The 11,114-nt window shown below is 36.8% G+C and overlaps 2 protein-coding genes across 2 annotated transcripts; one reads left to right on the forward strand and one right to left on the reverse strand.

Moving 5' to 3' along the window:
- LOC125226167 (39S ribosomal protein L47, mitochondrial) lies at positions 1 to 906 on the forward strand. Its single transcript, XM_048130070.1, has one exon. The coding sequence runs from the start codon at positions 83 to 85 to the stop codon at positions 854 to 856; it is 774 nt and encodes a 257-aa protein (XP_047986027.1). The 5' UTR covers positions 1 to 82; the 3' UTR covers positions 857 to 906.
- On the reverse strand, positions 898 to 6,433 carry LOC125226166. Its single transcript, XM_048130069.1, has 6 exons — positions 6,048 to 6,433; positions 4,801 to 4,956; positions 3,999 to 4,444; positions 3,262 to 3,463; positions 2,795 to 2,927; positions 898 to 1,675 (listed from the first exon to the last, which is right to left on the reverse strand). The coding sequence occupies exons 1-6, from the start codon at positions 6,321 to 6,323 to the stop codon at positions 1,023 to 1,025; spliced, it is 1,866 nt and encodes a 621-aa protein (XP_047986026.1). The 5' UTR covers positions 6,324 to 6,433; the 3' UTR covers positions 898 to 1,022.
- Between the last annotated feature and the right edge of the window lie 4,681 nt (positions 6,434 to 11,114).

Raw genomic sequence — 11,114 nt, forward strand, 5'->3', positions numbered from 1 at the left:
AATGTCACTTGGTGTTCGTCTTAAAAATTCTAACCTGAAAAGCTTCGCATAATTTCGTAAAGTATAATAAATACCACATAAAATGAATATTCCTGGTATCAGGAGTTTATTTAAGACTTCAGTCGCGCTGTACCACCACTCTTACAATGTTGTCGGTGCTTGTGTCCCCGTTTTCAACAGAAAAACTATACATACAACAAATGTTGTTAAAGATCTAATGGAATTTTTCGATACGAAGAAAAACTGGAAAGAAACAAATATTAAAGTAGGAAGAGCATGGAAACTAGACGAGCTTAGGATAAAATCGAATACGGATCTACACAAGCTGTGGTATGTGCTCTTAAAAGAACGCAATATGCTTTATACTATGGAACATGCCTGTAACGAAAAAGTAAGATTGTTTCCTAACCCAGAAAGAATAGATAAAGTACAAGAGTCCATGAATAATATAGAAACAGTTGTAAGGGAGCGTAACGTTGCATACTACCAGCTAGAGACAGGAGAAACTGGAGAGAGACCAGTAACTGATGTTGTAAACGTTTTTGGTTTACCTGAAAAGTATGAGAAGAAGGAATATTTTATTCCGCAATTTATGAATAGTCGGTGGGTAAAACCTTATTTGGAACATGGAATTGTTAACAGCAGGGCTGTGAAGAAGTTCTTCCGATTGTATAGAGAGAAACAGCTGAATGAGAAACGCAGGGCTCGGAACAGGGACTTTCATCATGTGCAGCACCTTTTGAAAAGGTTCCCTGATATGGACATGGAAAAACTTAAAGCAGAGTACCCTGATGTTGATATAGAGAGGGCCAAACGCAGCAGGAAAGCAAGAGGTCATTTCATGCCCAAATACTAGTTAATATTTTATATGTATGGTAGTTTAATTAAAACAGTTTATTTGGAAAATATAGAAGTATTATTTATTTCTCAAGTATCATGGTAACTTCTTTAACTTACTTAAAAATAGTTTAATCAACAGGTACATCCAGGTAAAAATATGTAATCTTAAAATATTGAGAATGTTATTCCAATATATCATTAAACAGGTTTAGCACTTCTGGCCACCCATCCTTTTCCATCATTTCTTGCTTCAGTTTTATAAGTTCTTGTAGGGACATAAAAATTGTCCTATATTTTTTTATGTAGTCTACAGAAACTGAATATATGCCAGGTGTGGGTACAACAACTTGAGCAGGTTGTGAAGGATCTTGCAGTAACTTGTTATTGAGATCATTTAATGTCTCTTGTACAGTTTTCACACTGTAAGCATCTAGGAGAGCCTCAATTGTTACATATAGTACATGTACCACATGATATGCACTGACAACTTCATAATCAGACTTTGAGGATGAGATTTTGAGAAATCCATTATTATTGTTGTTATCAGAGTTTGAAAGGCTAACTTCGTCCAGTCTGCATTGCTCCATCAAAGACAGTAACATGTTAAATGTTTTATCTGTTGAGGAAGATTGTTGTTTTGATACTTGTATGTCACTGCATTCAGGATATCCTTCCTTTTTACATTTTTCAATGTAGTCAATTAAAATTCTAATCACATTGTCTTCTTTTTCTTTGACTCTTATGAATGATTTGGTCACATGCATTCCGATCAAGTATTTCATGAATGAGGGTTGAATCCTTTCCAATATATGTATTATTGAGTCATTGGACAGACCTGTAAAATACAGACACATATTTTCAATACATTATGAAATGTGAAATATTACACAAAATCAGTAATATAATACATATAAATATTTGCATTTCAAACATACAGAGAGAATCATACTGTGTTCGTTTTGTATACTAGCACCGAAAATACTAGCATGCTGATTAAACTGTGTTTGCCAGATTAGACACTTTTATAGAGATTAGATTCATAACATAATAAGAATAAGAGAGAGATTCATAAGAGATAATGCATTGGCCTTGCAATTGTAAGCAAGACCACAGAATATATATTAGAATAAGTATGATTTTTCATTTCGAAGCACCTACTCTTTCTGATTATGTTTTTTATTTCCGCTACCCAAAGGTTGTCTGGTAGAGATCGCTCTTTAGCGATAAGACTGTTGTCTGCCTCTATTTATAATCATTTGTTTTGTCTCCGCTGTATCTTTTTTCTGTATCTCTTGCTGAGGTGCCAATAAAGAGTATTCTATCTATCTATCTATATAATAATAGTACAAGTACAGAAGGCCCACTGCTTTGATGCTCACGAAATGCCTACAAATTTTTTACAAAGAAACCAGCCGCACGTGCGCAGCGTCGGATGATAGGGTTGCCTATGGATTAAAACGAATTAATTACTCAGATAAAATTTTATACTATTATATTTAAGTCTTGGGTACTTTCTAGGTATATATACAGTATTCTGGTTTAAGTTCCAACATCACAAGCCTTATTGAACTTTTCGTGGGACTTAATAAATAGTAGATCTGTGTAAGAATGTCCTATAGTACATATTTAATTAATTATGTCTATTTAACTTAGCATTGTTAGCCATTCTACTCGCGGACATCGCATATGAACCTGAAAAAAAATTCGCGACGTAAAATAACAATAGAAAGTGCGAACGTGCGTTGCGTGAGAACGCGCGCCACCCTTGATTAGGCCGCGAACTCGCGGCCGCCGGCATGTACTTATAGCACGGCGATAGAATCGCGGAATGAGCCGCCCCTGGCAAGACACTACTATGTGTGTCTCATTCACATAATGGTTGATGCAGGCTCAGACTTTATAAACTCTAGTGATATTGCTAGCTAGCTTTTGTGAATAAGTTTTATGTACTTACATTTATCGGTATTTGTCATGCATTCGTAAAATTTTGTTGCAAACGAGTAGCAGTATTTTCCTATGTTTGGATAGTCACCATCAGAGTTTGTTTCACATATATAGATGATTTCAATCATCGTGTTTAGCCACGTCTGAAAAAATAACAGTGAAACAAAATAAGACAATAAATCAATTTTAATCAATCTTAAGATATAGTATTTACATAAAAAAGACAAAAACTTTATCGGCTTGATGTTTATTCAGAAACAAATACACAAATACACCTGTATGTACAGTCCACCCATCATAGTTGTTTTTTTTTTTAAAGATATATCACTGGTACAGTTGACCATCAATGTATGTTTTTACCATCCTGAGTATAGCATATTTCAAATGGCTGAGGTACAGATTTCTTGATAAGGTTTAAAATTCTATTAGGACATGTGAATACCAAAGTTTAGGAAACTAAATAATGATAAAACTTACAGTCATCACTTGTATGTGTTCCTCAGGATACTGCAGGTGAATGACGTATATAAACAAGTCTACTATCTGGCGACAGTTCTTGGTCATACTACCAGTGTTCAGTAGCTGAGTGGGTGAGTTTGCGGTAATTGGCCACAGAAGTATAGCAAGCAGGGGTCGTTTTTTCAAATTCATTATCTGTCTGCCTAAATTTCTGGTGTGCCTGTAGCAAATGTTGAAAATTGGTTAGTTTACCCATCAGCTAAATATTTAAACAAATCCATCAGCTTTAATACTTAAGCAACAGAAATTAAGATTACTGAAGTTTGTTAATGCTAGTGAATGGCTACAATAAAATTAAACTAGTTAGTCATATCCATACTAATATTATAAATGGCAAAGTGTGTGTGTGTTTGTCTGTTGGTCCGTCTTTCACGGCAAAACGAAGCGACGAATTGACGTGATTTTAAAGTGAAGATAGTTGAAGAAGATGGAGAGTGACATAGGCTACTTTTTGTCTCTTTCTAACGCGAGCGAAGCCGCCGTCAAAAGCTACATAATAAAGATAAAAAAAGCAGAAAAGACTAAAAAAAAAATTTGGGCACAAATCAAATTCTCAGAACGTGTTTTGTCTTGTGTTATTAAATACAGGAAAAACATGATAAAACTACAAATCTACTATAAATAGCTTAGGGAACAATAATGATAAAAATTCTTAGAACTGTATTGAAAAATGTATGAACATAAAATTGTTAAACCTTGTTAGCCATATTGCAAGATCATATTGTAACAGTTCAATGGTACTCTCAAGGACTGCCATCACCCTCTTAATTCTTTCTGGTCTTTTAAGTCCTTCAAATATTTCAAACTTCTCCTTCTGCCAATGTAAGCCTTGAACACCTTCCTTCATTTCAAAAGGTGTGTTTTCATAGAGTTTGACTAAAGGCTCATCGCTTTCAGCATTTATGTCATGTTCAAGCCGGTTCATACAATATTTAATTATGCCATCATCACAGCCACATTCCATCCGGTTAGTAAATGTGTTGCCTTTCAAGTCCATGGGTGTTGTGAGGAAGTTCTCGTAGCACTTCCTGATTTCCATGGAACATGGAGGGTGAGAGCTGAAGTTCAAAGACAGGACTTGTTGGCATTTGTCTATTAGCTCCTCCACTGTGTAGTTTACATAACTGTCATCATGTGCATTCTGAAACATAAAATGCAATTTTTTTAGTACTTACATACTTTGCAATTATATAACTGCATATTCTTTACTACTTTTGATATAAATTGTTTCCTAGACTGCAGCTAGTCATCATAAAAAGATCAGATTCTTAAATGTGTTTGTCTTAAAATAGCTAACAAATTCTATAAACCCTAGTAAAGGAGGTTGCAGAGGTCAGAAATATTAGTCCTGTGGAAAATTTTGTGTAGCAATATTGCCAATGCAGCAAAGTTATTCTAATATTTATAACGATAAAGATGCTGGCAGTGCATATGTTAATTCACAGTAGGGAAGGATTAAAATTTAATCATTAAATAATAAAAAAAACTAATGCTTACCAGTATTATTTCTAAAATTTCTTTCATGACCTCAGCTGATAAGTATTGGTCACAAGAAATGTTGACTTGGCACACTTCTAATGCATCAAACCACATTCCACTTTTTATTTCAATGTTGAAAGTCTCTGTGGCATAACAAGGCATTTCTCTGATAGTCTGAAATAAAAGTAATAAAATAATGTAATTAATGGATAAATATTTTTTACTATTTTACATACTGACCAGGAATAAATTTATAACAAGTGGAAACATTAAAAATACTAAATATTTCAAGTTTTTATATTAACACTTTCGCTACCAAGAACCCGACTGTCGGGCACACCGCTCGTGCAGCGTAAATTTATAACAAATGGAAACATTAAAAATACTAAATATTTCAAGTTTTTATATTAAAAGGAAAAAGATGTATGCATAAGGAAAGGAATGGAAAGTTTTGTTAAAGTCCAGCGTGGCTTCAGTAGCTCAATTGGACAAGAGCAGCCGTCCGGTCTGCAGTCAATGCGGGTTCGAGTCCACAGGAAGGGTAAATTTTTAAATATTTTCCTGTAATATAAAAACTTCACACTAGGAAAATACAAGTCTGGGAAACCTGGTTGATGCCTGAACTTATTTATTACTCAAGGCAAGGATTATTTATATAAGATTTACATACTTCATACTAAGAGTCCTTTTTTTTAGCACTACCTAATACCTATTATATACTATCATAAGTACACTGATGATGCCTACAACTTTATTTTTTTCAAATTATGTATTGACGTGATATCATGACTTAAAATAAAGAAATATGTCATTTTGTTCTTTTAAAAAATAAAAATATGCAAAAATATTTGGGGAAAATATGATTTTGGCCACATCCAGGCTGCAAAAATTTAGTACTTGGACCCACTATTTTTGGGGGGGTTTTTTTTGGGGGGAGGGGGGGGAGGGGGCTACCCCTGCCCATAAATACTGAAAAAGGTATACAACCTCTAACAATATGATATGCACAATGTTGTATTACGAATTTGTAGAATGGGCACGTAAACAATAACTAATAATACAAATTAAAACAAAAAATATTACCCCCATCAAGATATAGCTCAATCGATTCTACTCTCGATTCTGAACAAACAGTTTTCAGGTTTTTTTAGTATGTTATGCTTTTTTATTTGATATGCTCATATATCAAATAAAAAAGCATAACATACTGTCGCTAGCACATAGAGAAGAAACAGAGCTTACTTGAACACTGAGTTCTATCTTACCTCTTGTTTCAATAAATGGCTACAATCACTTTTAGCACAGGTTGGCCAGTTTAAGATTTGAAGTCGTTTTTGCCGATTTAAATATGCTTCACATGACACCTTCTCACATGCAATTACAAAGTTTTTCTTCTTCATTGTCTTCAGCTCCATTTGACGTTCTGTTTCTGTTTTAACTGCAGACCTTGTATGCTTTTGTTGCTTTTCTGTTACATTTAAGGATTCACATTGTACTTTTTTAGGATCGTATTTCATACGTTTCTTTTCGGGACTCGACATGGTTTATTAATTACCTACTAGTATAAAACATATTCAAAATTAGGATTTACTGTGAAAAAAGTAAATAATTGAAAACAACAAATTATATATCAACAACGCGCCAATTTCTGACTGTCTAATTTAATGGCTGCGCAGTTTGTAGCTGTCAGTGTCACCGACAGAGCTAAAAAAAATATTTTTTTTATTTATTTACAACATATTATCTATTCAGGGTGCGCGCCCACGGCCGACAAAGTTGCTCGACGACCTACGTATTTGTATGAAAAGTTGCGTTGCTTCATGAGCGCACTTTCATACTAGCCCATGGTCGCGACAAAAAAGTCACTTCGAAAAGTCGCCCGTGAGCGCACCCTCTAAGCTTCTTTCTGCATTTCTTATGAAATAGCGTCCATCAGCGACGCGTCGAATCGCATTCGATTGTATGAGAACTCGATTCGACACAGTTCGATTCCGTTTTAAGCCTGGCATCCACTAAGGCCGGAAACAGTCAGTCTGAAAAAAATCATAATCTGAAAAAAGATTTGTATGCTAACTGACACTGACAGATCTGTCAGTGTCCGTTTGAACTGACAGTTTGCATACAGTCTTCATTTCATAATCTTAAAAAATCAAAATAGTGACAACAAAAAAAATGTTTATAGTGAATACATACTTTTTATAACTTAACGCTTTTATATCAGAAATGCACAGAACGTCAAGCAAGGCAAGAATGTCAAGTATCTTTTTTTTTGAAAATTTTATGGCCTGGTTACGAGACCTTTAAGCCAAAATGTCAAGTGATAGACGTGATCTTGAAACAAGACAGCAAGAAAAAAAAATCTTTCACGCTCCCACATAGTGCGTTTTCACATTAGCCGATCCGATATCGGATGTATGTCGATAAAGGTTCATATTTCAGTGGCAACTTCTGGATTTTTCATTTGTATGGCTGGGCCTTAGGAGGGTAGTAGAATTATGCAAGTAAAGCAAGGTGAGACGAAATTGGGGTTTTTAACACACTGTGCGCTTTTTAATCCAGACTGACCATAAGTCGTTATGTATGTGAGATATTAAGATTATTGAGATCAGCTCCAAGTACCTACCTAATAATAATATGACATTTTCATACGATTTACATATTCATGCAAAGTTTCACCTCAGTCAGGATTCGGGAAGGTGGTTTAAAAGAACTTAGCTCATGATTTTTGTCGATATCGATTAAGTAGAAAATAAACAAATGTATAGCACTCAAGAAAACACTTCATGTTAAGTAGAAATGAGTGGAAATATTTTGTCTACTAAACTTATTCCCACTAAAAACTAGAGCGTCTAAATAGTTTCTACCTATCCCTACCAGTAGGGAAAGACGGAAAAAAAATCCGTGCATCCCTACCAGTGGAGACAACCTGGTATTAGGGATAGGTGAACAGGGGCACATTGAGACCTGTCTAAAATCCCCAAACAAAGTATGTATAGGTATGTACGTGTACGTAATACATAAGCGTTTTCCTGCGTTTTCCCCTCACTAGCTCGGAAACACGTGTTTTGTCCTTTAATGTGATACCAACGGGTAAAAACGCATTTTATCCACTAGTGGGTAAAGTAATTTGACCTTGAATAAAGTCAAATTATCTGCTTTAAAATTGATAAAAGTAGGTGAAACTAGTAATAAAGATGATTTACCACCCGTGGAACTACTGGAAGCAGTGATAAACGCATTTTTTGCGTTGTAGTTTCCTCGCTATAGTGAGGGGAAAAGTTTTGTGTTACACTCGGGTGCAAATGTATTTTATTTCTCGTGTGTTAAAAAACTAGCAAGTTCGGGATTCTATTCTCGAACCACTCGCTTCGCTCGTGTTTCAACTATAGAATCCTTTCACTTGCTCGTTTTTCAATTCCACACTCGGCGTTAAAATACAACTTTGCCCCCTTGTATAACAAATAACTATTTATCTATCACAGAGTACTCGCAATCATCTCCCGTCTTTATCATTAGATCAGCTCCAAGTTATCATAATATTACATTATCATCCGAATAACGTAAGTGCTTTTTCACATTATCCGATCCGATATCGGATGTCGGACCGATATCCCGATATACATTACAGGCACCATCTTGGATTTTTTCTATTGAAATCCTTCCGCGAGTATTCACCGTATGTGAAAACGCACTAATTAGATTAATTAGGTATGCAAAGTTTCAGCTCAATCGGAATTCGGGAAGATGATCAAACTCAGCTTTTAAGATTTTCGTCAGTCAGCACTGCATTATTCTTTCACGGGAAACTAATAATTAATCACCGAGACATTTCTACAAACTCCAAATAATAATTATGTAATTTTTAACCGCCGCCGTCTGTGCCGACGCCCCAAATCTCAAGGAAGGAAGGTTCTCAATTCGTCTGTATGTTTCTTTTATTTTTTTTTAATGTTTGTTCCACGATATCTCCGTCCTTAGGCAGCGTTCCCACTTATGAGACGCGTGTCTCGGGGCGCGCAAGAGACGTCTCCGCCACGCCGCCTCAGTGTAATTTAACGAGGTGGCGGCGGCGCGGTGGCGGCGACGGGGCGCGGCGTCGCTTGAGGCGCGTCTTACGTCTTTCCTATACAAAATGTACTGAGGAGACGTTTTTTAAATTACACTGAAGCGGCGCGGCGCAGGCGGCGCAGGCAACTCAAGCGACGCGCCGCTAGCAGACACAACTCGAGCGTCGCCCAGGGGGCGCGCCGCTTGATATACAGGATGTATTATTTTATCAGCAACAAAAATATGTGATGATATTGAATTAAGGCAAAACAGGACATATAAACGCTCTCCATTATTTCCTCCCTGGTTTATACCTATGTACTTATTATTATTATCAATATCTGTGTCGCACGTCACACCGTTTTGCTTTTTTGGCATGTTTGTTTTTACTAACGCAAAGACGACGGAGTGGTATAAGTTTGACGTGTCTGTCTGTCTGTCTGTATGTCTGTGTGTGTGTGTGTGTGTATGTCTGTGGCATCGTAGCTACCAAACGGATGAACCGATTTAGATTTAGTTTTTTTTTGTTTGATAGCTGAATTAGTCGGGAGTGTGCTTAGCCATGTTTCGTGATAATCGGTCCACTGTGTCGGGGTTTTTTTTCTATTTTTTTATGTTGTGGTTAGGTTATTAAAGAAACAAGTTGAGCCTTTCAGTTGGTCAAAACGGCTTAATTTAATTTGCCACAAAGAAAGACGTGGTATTCAAAACTGAGATCAATTATTAGCCAAAATATCGAAACGGTCCGACACAGATTATTTCATCATTATCCTGATTGAGAGGAAGTTTTTAAGAAATCTCGATTTTTGTATTTTTCATTAAGTACGCAGGATTTCTCGCCTGAGCAGCAATTGTCCTTATCGCATCAAATTTAGGGGCGGGGTTTTAGTGTCTAAATTCGTACACTGAAATAAAGTGATGATACTACATATATAATTTGATAAGAATTTATTTTTAAAACATTAAATAATAATTTGATACTATATATACTCGACATTCAATGACGATATATAACAGAATTTTGCACAAAATAGGCTCACCCCTTTGATGTTAAAAAGCCGCCACTTCAAAGCAAATGAACCGCACACGAGCAGACGACATTGAATTCTATTGCGCGGCGCGAAGGTCGAAAGCCGCGCCCGCACCTGGCCGTGTAGGTAGCCAAGAGGCTGCACACGTGTGCTTTTTCTTTGAATTCGCCGACGACGCAGCTGTGAACGCAGGTGCAGCCTTCTATCTCTTTCATTTATATTTCTGTTTCAACGGTTAGCCGTTTGCCAGCCGGCAATGAAGGTTGTTTTTTATAACCGAGTTAAAAAAAAGGAGGAGGTTCTCAATTCGACTGAATGTTTTTTTAGGGTTCCGCAGTCAACTAGGAACCCTTATAGTTTCGCCATGTCTGTCTGTCCGTCCGTCCGTCCGTCCGTCCGTCCGCGGATAATCTCAGTAACCGTAAGCACTAGAAAGCTGAAATTTGGTAACAATATGTATATCAATCACGCCAACAAAGTGCAAAAATAAAAAATGGAAAAAAATGTTTTATTAGGGTACCCCCCCCTACATGTAAAGTGGGGGCTGATTTTTTTTTTCATTCCAACCCCAACGTGTGATACATTGTTGGATAGGTATTAAAAAATGAGTAAGGGTTTACTAAGATTGTTTTTTTGATAATATTAATATGTTTCCGCAACAAAATCAGCCTGTATAATGACGCATCGCGCCGTGTTTTCGCCTCTTATGTGTAATTTAGATTGCGCCCGCGCCCCGTCCGCGCCTCGTCCTCGCCACGCCCGCGCCCCGCCACGTCCGTTGTGTTTATTTTAGACGTAAGACGCGCCCCCAGGCGGCGCGGCGCGCGCCACGCCGCCGCCACGCCACCTGGGGCGCGCCTTACGTCCTTCCTATACAAAATGTACTGAGGAGACGCTTTTTGAATTACACTCAGGTGGCGTGGCGCCGACGCCCTTTGCGCGCCCCGAGACACGCGTCTCATAAGTGGGAACGCTGCCTTACGAGACCGATTTTGAATTTTTTTTTTCGTTTGAACGTATATGCATACAGATTGGGGGTTACTAATGTATTACCGAAAGTTATTTGCCAGATTTTCACATCCCAAACAATGTATCCCAAAAATTTAAAAGGCAACTCATCATTTCCCAACTTATCGTGTGACATTATATACATATTTGCCAAAATAATGATATCCAAATAAATATTTAGACATTTCCTTACTTTGGCAATGTTCATTTTACCAAACTTCAATTAATCAAAATGATTAATTGCCA

Source organism: Leguminivora glycinivorella, chromosome 5, assembly GCF_023078275.1.
Source record: "Leguminivora glycinivorella isolate SPB_JAAS2020 chromosome 5, LegGlyc_1.1, whole genome shotgun sequence".
Classification (NCBI taxonomy): Eukaryota; Metazoa; Arthropoda; class Insecta; order Lepidoptera; family Tortricidae; genus Leguminivora; species Leguminivora glycinivorella.

What these genes read in the sequence shown, in the direction of transcription:
- LOC125226167 (XM_048130070.1), top strand. Translation starts at nt 83, where the DNA reads ATGAATATTCCTGGTATCAGGAGTTTATTTAAGACTTCAGTCGCGCTG.
- LOC125226166 (XM_048130069.1), bottom strand. Translation starts at nt 6,323, where the DNA reads ATGTCGAGTCCCGAAAAGAAACGTATGAAATACGATCCTAAAAAAGTA. An exon ending in GCCATTTATTGAAACAAGAG is followed by an intron (nt 4,957 to 6,047) that starts GTAAGATAGAAC and finishes CTTTTATTTCAG; the next exon opens with ACTATCAGAGAAATGCCTTG. An exon ending in AACACATACAAGTGATGACT is followed by an intron (nt 2,928 to 3,261) that starts GTAAGTTTTATC and finishes TTATTTTTTCAG; the next exon opens with ACGTGGCTAAACACGATGAT.